Source organism: Oreochromis niloticus, linkage group LG5 (genome assembly GCF_001858045.2).
Source record: "Oreochromis niloticus isolate F11D_XX linkage group LG5, O_niloticus_UMD_NMBU, whole genome shotgun sequence".
Taxonomy (NCBI): Eukaryota; Metazoa; Chordata; class Actinopteri; order Cichliformes; family Cichlidae; genus Oreochromis; species Oreochromis niloticus.
The window spans coordinates 34,823,016-34,837,881 of record NC_031970.2 but is presented as its reverse complement, the minus strand read 5'-3'; the positions used below and the strand labels follow the sequence as shown (position 1 = coordinate 34,837,881).

Sequence of the window (14,866 nt, the reverse complement as noted above, 5' to 3'; positions counted from 1 at the left end):
CATTTTAACATTAGAGTCTATGGAAGAGTTGGAGGGAGGAGGCTGTGCTTTGGTGACATTTATGAAAGAACCATAACACCTAGTACAATAGTAAACACATTGAATGAAAGAGGACAGCGGTGGCTACGTTTTGAGGGTAAAATCATACCTGTAGAGCAAACGCCGCGGACACAGCAGCAGTTTTAAAAAAGATTTTAAGATTCCTTTTTTTGCTCCTCTCACTCTAGCAGTTGAGCTGTCTCACTCTAGCCCCAACATTCCGTCCCATACACACCCATTATAAACTCTGAAACGGGTGAAAAAACATCATGAAACTTAAACTGGAACTGAAGAAAAAGTATAACAGATATTGAAAAGATAAATACAAGTTGAATAATTGAATGTCTTGTCTTCGTTTTAAAGTTTGAATGGTGGTTCTATGTTAATGTATGTGGAAGTAGATACAGTTTAAAGAGGAGTAAGTTGAATGAGGATTTGAAGGGTCTCCCCATTGAAATACATGGGAAATTTTTGTTAAATAAATTTGAATAATTTTAAAAATATAAAAAATTAATATCCAAAAGAAGAGGAATTTAATGGTGTTTGAATGGTTTTTCTAAGTTGAACGGTTTTGAAGGAGTTAGATGCCAAAAAACGTACGGAATGTGATATAGATAATAATAATAATAATAATGAAGATTACAACAACAATACTGTGAATGCTTTTACAAGCATTCACACTAATAATAAAGATGTAGAAGAACAATACTGTGAATGCTTTTACAAGCATTCACACTAATAATAAAGATTACAACAACAATACTGTGAATGCTTTTACAAGCATTCACACTAACTAGAAAGTGCATTTTCTGAAGAAACTGCAGTGTGAATGCTTGAATCTGAGTGTATGCACTGAAATGAATTAATTGCTGAATATTAAGCCAAAAATGTTGAATGAGCTGGAAAATACAGAGTTTTTAACCTGAAAACAAAAGTGCCGAACTTTTGAAAGCTGATTTTCACACAGAAGAAGTTGGACAATAGCTGAAATCGTCTTAAATGTAAATTAGAAAAACTTAAGAAATGAGAAAAGAAAATTTAGAGTCAGAAAACATCTTAATGTATATTGAAAGTTGATATTCTTTTTATCACTAGAAGAGTGGAATTATTCATTTTAAGTGTCTAAACTCAAGAATCTTATATTCTTGAAAGAAAAACCAGAACATCTGCACATCTACATCTGCTTTGGGCCTTGCACTTCCATCAGAGAAATGCCATCCAGTCACTTTAGGGGTTTCTTTAAGACAAACCACTTTCACCGTTAGGGGTGGCAGCCTCGTGTACGGCTCACTGGTACTGCGATGATGTTTTGATGAAGCCATTCTGAAATTACACACACACACACACACACACACACACACACACACACACACACACAGTTTTATGAGACACGATAATGTCCATTTAATCAAATATGACAAACACAAAAATGTGTTTTTGTGTTTTATATATTGATGTTTTATATATTGATGTTTTTTATATATTGATGTTTTATATATTTCCCTTGAGCCTGTGAATTAAAAGTAATCTTGATATTTGTGTAGGCCCTCAGTCATCTTAGACATGTTAGTGTTAAAAACTTGAAAAAAGGGGAGGTTTTGATAAGTTAAAGAAGTCCAATCACATTCTTTTAGCTCTTAAGACGTCTTTCTAGATATCACACACTCCGTGCAGTAGGAGGCGCCACATATCTTTAACTCTGGATTCATGCATGCCAGGAACAGAGTAAGTGCTCCAGTTTCGGATCCCGCGGAGTCACGGGGGAGCTCATAACGTGGCATGAGGCAACTGAGGGAAAATTTTAAACCCGAACATGCAGGTAAGACTTATACGTTTTTCAATGCTCTCTGTGTTAATAACTTGCAATGTAAACTTCACAGTTAATTAGCCAAGAGTGTACAAATAGCACATGAATTTAAGAGTATAAACTGTGTGGCTAGCGGTCAGTGTACCTGCTACGGTGCTGCTAACATTTGAAATTCAAGTCGCACAGGTGTTCATGGCTTAGTTAACGAAAGCAGAGTTACATGGAGCCTCTATAACTAAAAAGTATGTCGCATTGTGTTATTTATATGCTGAGAATATCTGTTAAAAGGCATATAGCCTTTTGTAGTCTACAACACTGTTTTATGTTCTGGTCTTTGCATATAACTGGAAAAAAAAAAGAAGAAAAAAACGGCTAATCTTTTAACAAACCAGTAAAATTTGTTTATTTCACAGAAATTAAAAAAAGTGTTTAAGATGATTTCTTTGTCACGTTTGCTAATGTCTTGATGGGCTGGGAGGTCAGTTCCTTAATCTCCCAGCCCATTGTTCCCTCGGTGGGCTGTTTTCAGTCATTATGCAAATGTACTGTTGTAAGATTTGGGGAAACCTGCAGTCAGCTGAGACTGAGGTGGTCACTTGGATGAGTGACGAAGCGTTTCTCCCACAAAACGCTACGTCCAGATGAACAGAATCAACTTTTGGAGACACCTTTGCTAATGTTTAACTGACAGCTTAGCTAAAGGAGTGCCTGCTAATGGCAGATTTCGTTTTTTATAACCGGAGGTTTTAGGTACTTATTATTTGTTCGTGCTGTTTTTTTTAATACAATAACATCTATTATGGAGTTATGTTATTGATTTGGGACTACATATTTTGATTTAAGAGATTAACTGTGCGTATAAACCAATAATACTCACCTACCTTGTGCAGTTACGGTTTAGATGTCAAATAACAGCCAACGGTTTGATGTTTTAGAAGGAATCTGTTCGCGCTCATCAAAGTGTGTGATGCACTCGAGACAAAAGCCGTTTAACTCGATATGTTTAGTGTGTAGACGGTTGTCTACTCGCAAGACAGTCAGCAGGTTAAAAATTTTCATAATTGTTCACCATATTACAGAGGCACTGCCAGCTCATATTAATGACATCAAGAGTCACCATGAACTGTATCTAGCAGATGTTTTGTGCCTAACATCTGCAGCTGTTACTTTTCAGCTCAAAAAAATAAAACCCTATTAGAATTCACCTTGTATTTTCAGGAAATAAGAAGCAAGTACCTTGTAACTAACCTATAGATTGTATTATCTGTCAAGAACAGAAGGAAAGACCCAACTTTTGAAATTGCTTATGTGGCCACATTTTTGACAGCTGGAACATAAAGAACACATTGTTGTGTAGAACAAGTCCTTAAGACGCTCATGGTTCAAAAAGTATTTTCATTGCCTTGGGTTTAGAAGCAGTATTTTCATTTCTCAGCCAGAGCGATGTCTCCATTCTGGATTCATGAAGACCTACTATAGTTACCATGACCCTGTATACTGTGTATTGTCCTGTGAGGATTCATGATCTAGACCTTTTTAGTAATTTCTATGCTTCTAAAGAACTTAAAAAACCAAAGCAATATTTAACAGTTGACTAAAAAACCCCCACCATGCATTACAGTATAATGTTTACATTTTGAGAAAATACAATGACATGAATATAAAACAGAAAATGTATTAAATGTGGTATAAGTAATATCAGTGAGATTACGATTTTATTTATTACAGAAATGCAGTAATGATAGTTTATACTATATTTGGAATGATTTATATATATTGTTTCATTTTACCAAAATGTTATTGAGCCTGTTTTATTTAGCTATCATTTTTAGGAATTTACAGTTATATCTCTAGACACTTTAAAAAAAAAAAGTATAATTTTTTATAAGCTTTACTTTTAACATGTTATGTGCAATTATCAGGTTGGGTCTGGGTGATAACACATTTCTAACTTGTTTTTGATATTTATAAATAATTGAGAAAGTGAGAGTTTATTGTATGCATTTGCATTGTTTCAATTTGTAGAAATAATACCAAGTGTTATTTGGTTAATCTGTGGTTATGTACATGGTATCCAACATTTTTTTTCTGTTTTCCACACTTCACAGAACCAGGATCGCATAGTTCAGGGGTGTCAGGAAAAACCTTTAACCAAACAACTGACAGTATGCTGATGGCCCAAGCTGTACACAGAAAAAGAAGAAGAAGAACACAAGAACCTGAACTTCATGGCCAGCATCTAAGAGTATCAAAACAATGCATAAAGTAATTTACCAACCCTCACTGTAGTGAACATGGAGTGCAAAGCCATATGGATGTGTGTTTGTTTGTTTTTTGTAGATAGATAGATTGTTAGATATCTGACTATATCTATCTATTTCAACTTGTACACAGTTAAGATTTGGCTCTCAATGCTCTAAATCCTAAATGAAGCCATCCTTTCTTTCATCATTCTGATATTTTATTTATTTGACTTTGGGGTTTTGTTTTGTTTTTTCTTTTAAAGGGCTTAAAGCCACAGTGTGACCCATAACTTCACTATAATAAATGCCATGCAAGTGCCAAAACTATACAACTTAATACTATTGCAGTAGTATTATACTGTACCATTAGAGCTAATTTGGAAGCATCAGATCTATGCTCAAGTAAACATTTCATACTTCAAAATTTGCTGAAAATAAAGGGACTGCTAGCCCATCTATCAATAGATAGTAAGATATCTGTCTTACTATATAGATAGATATTTTATTTTTTGCCTATTACTGTCATGTAATTTATATATTCTTAGCCTCTTTAAATTGGGAGGCCAAGCTTTCAAATATAACAAATCTGAATAGGTTGGTCCCATTACATACTGCTGCAATAGTGTTATTATGTACAGCTTTGGTTCTTGCTTGTCCATCAGAGAAATGCCAATCAGTCACTTTTTGTTTGGTCTTTTTAAGACACATCAGGTGGTGTTTTTCTTTTTATTTGGGATGCAAGGCTTTAAAAATATTATAAATTTAGGAGATTCCTCCCATCAGATAGCAAGCTGTACACAGTAATACTACCGCAGCACTGAACTTCTATAAGACACTGACTGTGACATACTGAATTAGATCAGCCACTCGCAGATGCATTTGCACCAAAGTGGTGGGTGGCCCCAGAAGTTGCCTCACTTGTCCTCCAACTGCTGACTGACCTGGATGGGGCACACTTCTCAGCATACATCTGATGCTTCCAAATTTGCTCATCCAAGTGACTGTTAAGCTGCCTTAGCTGAATGGATTAGTATCATGTTTTAGCTTTCTAGAGTTCTTTGTGAATATACAAGTTGTTAAAAGTCCGCTTGTTCACTGTAACTGTTTAGACTACGTTACCCATGATGCACCTCGGTATCTGTACTTCCGGTTGGGAACGTGTTCAGCGCAGTTCTGCACAGATGAGAGGTGTGTCGGGGGATTAACGTTTTTACTTGCATTCCTGTGTGAGTTAACCCTGTGTGCGTGCTTATCATGTGAGTATTATAAGATGAGAGTGATGCTTGTTTGACTTTATCTGTGTAAGTTGCTACATAAGAAGCTAGTCCCGTTGCTATCGCTAAAATGCGTTTGTTTGGCCTACTACAGGCAGCCTTGGTTGCAGCTGATATCTCATTTCATATACGACCTACTGTGAAGCATTGTGGTTGTAGGTGGATGTAACTATTTACCATGTTTATTATCTGAATCTTTGTAATCTGTAGAGGTCCTGTTTGCCAATGTATATACTAACTAGAAATTCATTTATGGTCTTAGGGTGCCATCTAGTGGCCATGGGGTTATGGCAGATTATATAACATTACGCTGGAAACCCACAGTACTGTATAAGGGGTACACTGCTATCCATAGTGGTTAATACAAATATTTGTTCCTTCTGTTTACAGATGACCACACACTCATATACACACTCACACTCCCTTTACCTGCATGTGAATGCTGTAATGCAATCGCCTCCCCACCAAAGCTGTACATCCTGTTGATGTCATCTGCCACCTCCTTATTAAAGTTACTTGAACTACGTCACTGTGGAGTGCCATTCCTTCTGACCGAGGACGACTCAGTTGAAGCGTGATCGGCAATCAGTGCAAACATATATTACAAGTGGTCCTTCGAGCCGGATTCGCCTTGGCTGAGTTAATGAGATGGCAAACCCTCAGGATAGAGGTGCATCGAGTAGCCCCCATCCAAAGCGGGAGAAGAAACTTCCGGGACATCTGGCGGACTATGAGCACAATCTAACTGAGCCATCCGAGCCATCTAGAGCTCCAAGTAGTTCAAGCAGCTCCGATAATGAAGAGGAAGAGAGATGGCAGAAGATGGAATCAGTCTGGAACAGTGTCCTCCAACACATGACTCAACTGCAAGTGTCTATGGAGGAAACTCGTGGGACATTACTAAAGCGGGTGGAGCGGCTGGAGCAAGCTTCTAAACCTGGCAGTCCTCTTCCCCCAGAAACAGGAGCGTTAGAACAACGCCAACATATTTCCTCCATAACAGAAGTTGCACCACTACAACCTGGCAGTGAGGTGGTACATGATACCACAGAGCCACTAACTGTGCCAGTAATACCCTCAGAGCAGGACACCACAACACCTGTGAACATGCTGACGCCAGTGGAAACATCCGCTCCATCACCTCCACGTAAAGTGAGCCTTCACACTCAGCCAGTGCTGCACCCTGCCACTTATGTAGCCGCATCGACGCCACTCAGGAGACCTGAACAATGCACTGCTGAACCCTTCTCATGTCAGCGATCGGAACATCATCTCCTTATAAACAGGCCAGGCCAGGTGCAGCTATTACATCCTGCAGCCCCAGCTGATCAGCCACTACAACGTGCTCATCTTTCAGTACACCAGCTATCACAGCCTGTGGACCCAGTGAGTCTGTGGCAGACGTCACATCCTGCTGCTCCCGTCTTCCAAGCCAGACGCCCAGCTAATCCTGTGTACTTGCAGCAACCACCACATCCTGCTGATCCTACCTACCAACCTTCATGTCCACCAGAACTTGTGACCCAGCCATCACAGTGGGCAGAAGCTCATCGCCCTGTGCCCAACATACTGCATCCTGAAGCTTTGTCTGATCCAGCTGGCAAATACTATGTTCCTTATCCCTCAGGAAGTAACTATTCATCATCTTCCTCTGCTGAACACCATAATCCACAGGTGGCCACAACTTCCCCAGCAGGAACGCCTCTACCAAACCTGATGGAGATGATGGTGGCGTCTTCATATGGCATTCCAAAGCCTAAGCTGGTGATCTTCAGGTCGGGCAGAGAGAGTGACTTCGCCTTATTGAAGAAAGGGCTGGACAGCACCTTAGGGCCACATTCTCATCTGGGAGAAGATTACAAGTATCAGGTCCTACTAGATCATCTAGAGCATCCCAGCGCCCTACAGGTAGCCAAGCGCTACATTCACGACCACACTCCCTACACTAGTGCAATGAGGGCGCTAGAGCAGAGGTATGGACAGCCAAGGCAGTTAGTCCAAAGTGAGCTTAGCACTATAATGAACTGCCCCCCTATTAGAACCGGAGACTCTCAAGCTATTGAAGACCTGTTCCTGTCTGTGTCCAGCCTGGTCGGGCTTCTCAGTACCATGGATGAAGTAGCAGCCAGTGAGCTCCATTGTGGTTCACATGTGGACAGACTGCTTACCAAGCTCCCCCTGAACTACAGAGACAGCTTCATCGAGTACTGTATCACCCGGGGGATCATCCGCACTGGCAGCAGCCAAACATACAATATGTACGACTTCTCAGAATGGCTCGAACGGAAATCCCAAGTCCTTCAGCTATCCAGACAAGCCTCTCAAATGCCCCCTGACAGGCCACGTCCAGAGAAGAACCTACTCAAAGCCGCAGCAGGGCTCAAGCCACACAACAAATCTGCTTCCATCTACTACGGCCCAAATCCAGCCCAAGCCAAGCTAAAACAAGAGGTAGAATCTACAGCTCCAGATCTGACAGTCCAACCTAAGAAGAGACAGAAGTTCAAACCTTATTGTCCATACTGCGAGGGGACAGAGCATTATCTGAATGGCTGTGATGGATTCAAGAGGCTAGACCTCAAAGCTATGGCTACCTGGATTACAGAGAAGGCCAAATGCTGGCGCTGTGGCCGTAAACATTCTCCAGAGCAGTGTACACTGAAGAAGCCGTGCAGCACCTGTGGTGACCAGCATTTGTCGGTGCTCCATGACCTGGTTGAGGCCAAGAAGCGGGACCCTAACATACTAACTGTGAGTACTAGTATGGTCTACCTAGACTATTCAAGTCACTCAGGTCGTGTTATGCCTAAGGTAGTGCCCATCCAACTACATCATGGTGGCAAATCTCTGGACACATTCGCCGTGCTTGATGACGGCTCAGAGAAGACTGTTGTGCTTCCTGCGGCAGTTAAATCTCTAGGTTTGGAGCAGGAGGAAGCAACACTCGCACTGCGAACTATCCGTCGAGATGTAATCCAGATGAAGGGAGGCTTTGTCTCATTTCAGGTGTCACCGAAGGTTCAGGTGTCACCGAAGGCTAAGCCCAAAGTGAGGTACAAAGTAACACATGCCTTCACAGCCCAACAACTGAGCCTAGCTACTCAGTCATGTCCAGCTGAACAGCTAAAGAAGAAGTATCTTCACTTACAGAAAGTCCAGATTGACGGATTTAACCAGGTCCAACCTTTGGTGCTGATTGGCTCAGATAACGCTCATCTCATCACCCCTGTCCGTCCTGTCCTTCGGGGGTCGGCCAAAGGGCCAGTAGCCATCTGCACCAAGCTCGGATGGGCCATCCAGGGGCCGGCCAGTAGTATGCCTACATCTGAGGGGGACCTGCAGTGCCTGAACATGTGCCTTTCTCCTGCAGAGGCCCTGCATCAAGATGTGAAGCGTTTGTGGCAACTAGATGCTTCCCCCTACAGGACAGAGAAGGAGGTCACACGGTCAAAGGAGGACAGAGAGGCAGTAGCTATGTTGGAAACAAAGACCATCAGAGTCCCAGTAGATGGTGTCGAGAGATACGCCACTCCGCTGCTGAGAAGAAGGGACTTTCCACGGATGTGTGTCTCTCCTGAAGCAGCAAAAGGCCTCCTCAGATCTACCGAACATAAGCTGGCCAAGAAGCCTGATCTGACCCTCACATACAGCCAGGAGATCCACAGGTTAGTAGATTCTGGTTATGTTGTTAAGCTGAGCCCAGATGAGACACATAGCTCTTCCGAGCCATGGTATGTACCCCACCACATGGTACATCACAATAATAAGGCTAGGGTGGTCTTCAACTGTTCATTTGAGTTTCAGGGGACCGTCCTGAACCACTACCTCTTACCAGGACCTCCCTTGGGGCCCACTCTGCTGGGGGTATTACTCCGCTTCCGCCAACACCCTGTAGCCATGAGTGAAGATATCAAAGCCATGTTTCATCAGATTCGGCTGCTCCCAGAGGATTGTCCTCTACTGCGGTTTCTGTGGAGGGATTGTGAAACTGACCGGCCCCCAGACGTATATGAGTGGAGAGTTTTGCCCTTCGGAACGACATGTAGCCCCTGTTGTGCTATTTTCGCCCTACAGAGACATGCAAGGGAGCACAAAGACACCCACAAGGACATCTGTGACTCTGTCCACACAGCCTTCTATGTGGATAACTGTTTACAGTCCCTGTCCAATCCAGAAGAGGCAAAGCAGCTCATCGACCGAATGAGAGATTTACTCATTCAAGGAGGATTCGAGATACGTCAGTGGGCAAGCAACATGCCCGAAGTAGTTGCTCACCTGCCCGCTTCAGCTAGATCAGAGAGCTGCGAGCTTTGGCTGAACTTCAAAAGTCTCGACCCACAAGAGTCAACATTAGGACTCAGCTGGCACTGCCCGACAGATGTCCTGGGATATAAGCACCGCCCTATAACCTACTCCACGGTCACGCTGCGCAATGTGTACAAGGTACTAGCTACCCAGTATGACCCACTAGGTTATATTTGTCCCTACACTACAAGGGCCAAGCTGATTGTACAGGCCCTGTGGAGCACCGAGAGAGGATGGGATGAGCCCATCGAAGGGAATCTACTTCAGTCCTGGCTTGAGTGGGAAGGTGAACTGTCACACCTCCAGCACGTCACCATTCCCCGCTGCTACGCTCCTCCTCACAACTCCAGCAATGTGACATATGAGGCTCACATATTCTGTGACGCATCGGAAAAGGCTTATGGGGCCGTGGCTTATCTTCGAGTAATCGAGCAACAACTGCCCATCGCCACATCATTCCTGATGGCTCGCTCCAGAGTGGCCCCACGCACACAGGTGTCAATGCCCCAGTTGGAGCTTTGCGCAGCACTCACAGGAGCCCAGTTGGCCAAATTACTCCAGATAGAGCTCACCATTCTCCTGCAGTCGATCTACCTGTGGACAGACTCTACAACAGTGCTGCAGTGGATCCAGTCTAGTTCCTGTCGCTATAAGGTATTTGTGGGGACTAGAATCTGTGAGATACAGGAGCTGACATCTCCTGAACAGTGGCGGTATGTGACCTCTGACCTCAATCCCGCTGATGACATCACCAGAGGGAAACATCTCGCCGACCTAACAGTCCCCAATCGTTGGTCACATGGTCCACCCTTCCTGTCACAAACTGCTGACACTTGGCCTAAGTTGCCAACCGAGTTCCCGGCATGCAGTGAGGCGGAGCTCAGGAAGACTGCATTCTGTGAGCACGCTTCTGTATCCCCGACCTTACCGGATCCAACACAATATGCCACACTAGATGAGCTGATTTCTGCTACACGCCGGATCCTACACGGGGCGGCCGACACTCCTATTACAGCAGCAGAGCAACTAGAAACCAAGACCATGCTGCTTCGCTCGGCTCAGACTGACAGCTTCCCAGAGGAGGCCCGAGCCCTCCAGATCGGTCACCCAGTCTGCTCAGACAGCCGTCTTAGCGTGCTGTCCCCTGAATATGACAGTCTTACCGGTCTCCTCAGAGTCGGAGGCCGCCTCCGTCGAGCCGCCGACTTAGATCCAGACAGTATTCATCCCATTGTATTGGCAGCAGAACATCCCCTGACCAAGCTCATCATAAAAACTTATGATGACCAGCTCCTTCATCCAGGTGCAGAGAGGCTATTTGCTGAAATACGGCGCACCTATTGGATTCTCAGAGGACGTCAAGCCATTAAGAAACATCAGCACCAGTGTGTGGACTGTAGGAGATGGCGCGCCTCACCTTCTACACCCAAAATGGCTGACTTACCTTCATCACGGCTGAGACTCTATAAGCCCCCGTTCTGGTCAACGAGCGTAGACTGTTTTGGGCCGTACACGATAAAGATAGGTCGTAGAAGAGAGAAACGCTGGGGAATTATCTACAAGTGTCTTACAACCAGATGCGTGCACCTTGATCTCCTCCCTAGTCTTGACACCGACTCCTTCCTTATGTCATTACGCAGATTTATCGCACGCCGAGGAAAGCCATACGAGATGTGGTCTGATCGAGGGACCAATTTCAGAGGTGGTCACAGAGAACTCCAAACGGCGTTTGAAAACATGGAGCCTGACCTCAAGCAGCAACTAGCCAAGCAGACTATCAACTTCTGCTTCAATCTCCCGCACTCTCCTCATTTTGACGGAGCCTGGGAAAGGGAAATCAGAGCAGTGAAGTCAGCTCTGCAAGTAGTCCTGAAGGACCAAGTTGTAGCCGAAGAAGTCCTACTCACAGCCCTCATAGAGGTTGAGGGCATTTTGAACTCAAAACCACTCGGCTATGCATCAGCTGACATAGCTGACCCAGATCCCATCACACCAAATCTTCTCTTGATGGGGCGGCATGATTCAGCACTACCCCAGGCAGTTTACGGCCCCTCAGGCACTCTTTTGACCAGAAGATGGAGACACAGTCAGGTCATCAGCGACCACTTCTGGAAGCGGTTCATACAGAACTACCTCCCAGGACTGCAACTCCGACAGAAATGGAGGAAGTCCACTGACAACATGGCCGTGGGACAAGCTGTTATGATTGTGGACTCTAATCTGCCTAGAGGCCTTTGGCCTGTGGGTACCATTTCCCAAGTTTTTCCAGGGACTGATGGCATTGTTCGAGCTGCCGGGGTCAAGGTTAAAGACAGTACCTATGTTCGCCCGGTAACTAAGCTGGTGGAACTTCCCAAAGTTCCTGAGGACTCAGATGATACTGCTTCAAAATAAAAGGACTTTAGCATGTGTGTATTTCCATACAAATACAGGGGCGGCTGTTAAAAGTCCGCTTGTTCACTGTAACTGTTTAGACTACGTTACCCATGATGCACCTCGGTATCTGTACTTCCGGTTGGGAACGTGTTCAGCGCAGTTCTGCACAGATGAGAGGTGTGTCGGGGGATTAACGTTTTTACTTGCATTCCTGTGTGAGTTAACCCTGTGTGCGTGCTTATCATGTGAGTATTATAAGATGAGAGTGATGCTTGTTTGACTTTATCTGTGTAAGTTGCTACATAAGAAGCTAGTCCCGTTGCTATCGCTAAAATGCGTTTGTTTGGCCTACTACAGGCAGCCTTGGTTGCAGCTGATATCTCATTTCATATACGACCTACTGTGAAGCATTGTGGTTGTAGGTGGATGTAACTATTTACCATGTTTATTATCTGAATCTTTGTAATCTGTAGAGGTCTTGTTTGCCAATGTATATACTAACTAGAAATTCATTTATGGTCTTAGGGTGCCATCTAGTGGCCATGGGGTTATGGCAGATTATATAACATTACGCTGGAAACCCACAGTACTGTATAAGGGGTACACTGCTATCCATAGTGGTTAATACAAATATTTGTTCCTTCTGTTTACAGATGACCACACACTCATATACACACTCACACTCCCTTTACCTGCATGTGAATGCTGTAATGCAATCGCCTCCCCACCAAAGCTGTACATCCTGTTGATGTCATCTGCCACCTCCTTATTAAAGTTACTTGAACTACGTCACTGTGGAGTGCCATTCCTTCTGACCGAGGACGATGTGAAGAGTAGAAATATTTTACTGCTATTATTTGCTGCTATTTTTATAATCATCATTACCATTTCATTATTAAGAGTGATGTTGCATTCAGATGCATTCAGATGTTCAAATATATTGGTATCATATTAGTCTTTATTACAGGTCCAGTAAGAACCACGTTAAACTGTTGAGTTGAATCTATAATTTTAAATGCTTTTCAATGCTCCTATAATCTTAAATGTTTATGCAGACTGCAGTGTGAAAGAGTAACTCTGTGCCAAAATAAGACAGGAAGTTACATGTTTTGCAGGAAGTGAAACCAAAACCAGAGTCTCAGGGCAAGTAATTCTGAGGAGCAGTTTCGATGATGCTATTATCTTTTATGCATTTATATTTCTGATTAAGCTTTGATTAAGTTTTAAGTAGCTGTATTAGATTGAAACATTTGTTTTATACATTTTACATATAAGTCAAGATCATTACACACAGGATGGCCTTAGCCTGGTTGCCTAAGTTGAGGTCAACTAAGGTGCAGAGAGCATATGCAAACTCTGTGCACGCACAGACAGACATACACACACATACACACACACACTGTTAGGGTGTAGGTGAAAGTTGACTAATCAAGCAGTAGATGCACGATGCGAGAGCTGAGCTGGCTTACGGGAAACCACCGGGGAGAAGATGGAAGCCAGTGTACTTTTAATTGTGTCTTAAGTTGTCAAATAGAACATTTGTGGTTTTGAAGCTGATGTATGTGATGACGCAATGAGGGGGCGTCACTAAATATACTCTGATGCATATAAAACTGTATTTTGATGTTAGGAGGATGAGATTGTGGGGCTGTCTGCTCATAGAGTCCGCTCATTCTCCCACGCGTGTCATTTCATTAAAATCATCGTCTTTACCCTTTGGACCAGTGTGGTTACTTGCATTCCTCCTGTGTTTCCTTCCCTATATTTTTGAACCTTAACATTCTGGGGGCTCGTCCGAGGGGGGAAGTGAGACAGGACGGAGAAAGGTCCGAGGCGTCAGGCGCTCAGGCATTGGTCAGTGGTCAAAGTGAGTGACAAGCCGGCATACAACAAAAGGTAGGCACCACCTGTTGAATTTCTAAGTGTGCCAGATTGGACATTACAAAATTAAACGTCTACTCACTGAAATTACTGGTATATGTCTGTTTTGATTTTGGTGAAAATCTCATGAGAACTAAAGTATAAGTTGAAGTAAAGATAATGAAACGTTGAAAATAAGTAAAGAGTAAAGAGAATAAGTGTATTTAAAGTAGTTGGACTGCAGAGTGAATTTAGAGTTATAGGTTATTGGCAAAGTGTTTGACACAGTTAAGTCTCAATTGAATATAAAGCCGGGCTTGGACATCAATAGAATTGCTTGTGTGATTTTATGTGGTGTTTTCAAAGTATTATAAATTTTTAAGAACGGCAGCTGGGCTGCTAAGAAGCGCATAGCCCGGATGTTGCGATCCCTCCTCGATGTGGACGCGCATTGTTGACCTATCGGCGAATAGGGTTAGCTCGGTTTGGCTTGACTGTGGGGTACAGGGCATCCTGAGATAAGCTAGTGGTTGGACCACTTTACCGTTTGGAACGGTATCTGCGCTTTTTTGGCCAGTAGAAACCGGGTTTCGGGCGTGTAACTTTAACTTAAAACTTCGGGGAAGCCTGGGATGTGAAATGCCCAAAAATAGAGCTTCAGGCAGAGTTTGGGTTGGTTCACGCTTATAAATTGTGTTAGAGCATTAGAGATGAGGCCGCGGTCCGGGACCGATAAACGGTAAATTGATCGCAAAAAACTCAGGGAGTTTTCCGCTGGGCGGTTATTATTAAATTTGTCGAAATTCGGTAGGAAGTTTTAAAAGGCCTAAAATCTGTGCAGTTGTAATTAAAAGACGTCTTTGTAATATAAAATAAGAAATGTTTGTGTGAAGGGAGTCTCTGCATCAGCAGTGCACTGCCTGTTGACTTCTATTTTTAGATTGTGTGTTCATGTAAATGAG

At 43.3% G+C, this 14,866-nt stretch overlaps 1 protein-coding gene across 2 annotated transcripts; it reads left to right on the top strand.

Annotated features, from left to right (window-relative positions):
* Nucleotides 1–10,948: 10,948 nt before the first annotated feature.
* On the top strand, nt 10,949–12,859 carry LOC102077985 (uncharacterized). 2 transcript variants are annotated; one of them, XM_025907391.1, is made up of 2 exons: nt 10,949–12,221; nt 12,698–12,859. In XM_025907391.1, exon 1 carries the CDS (start codon nt 11,100–11,102, stop codon nt 12,060–12,062), a length of 963 nt encoding a protein of 320 aa, XP_025763176.1. In that variant the 5' UTR covers nt 10,949–11,099; the 3' UTR covers nt 12,063–12,221; nt 12,698–12,859. The 2 variants fall into 2 exon arrangements, with proteins under 2 accessions (XP_025763176.1, XP_025763175.1); XM_025907390.1 differs by having other exon boundaries at nt 10,949–12,289.
* Nucleotides 12,860–14,866: the final 2,007 nt, after the last annotated feature.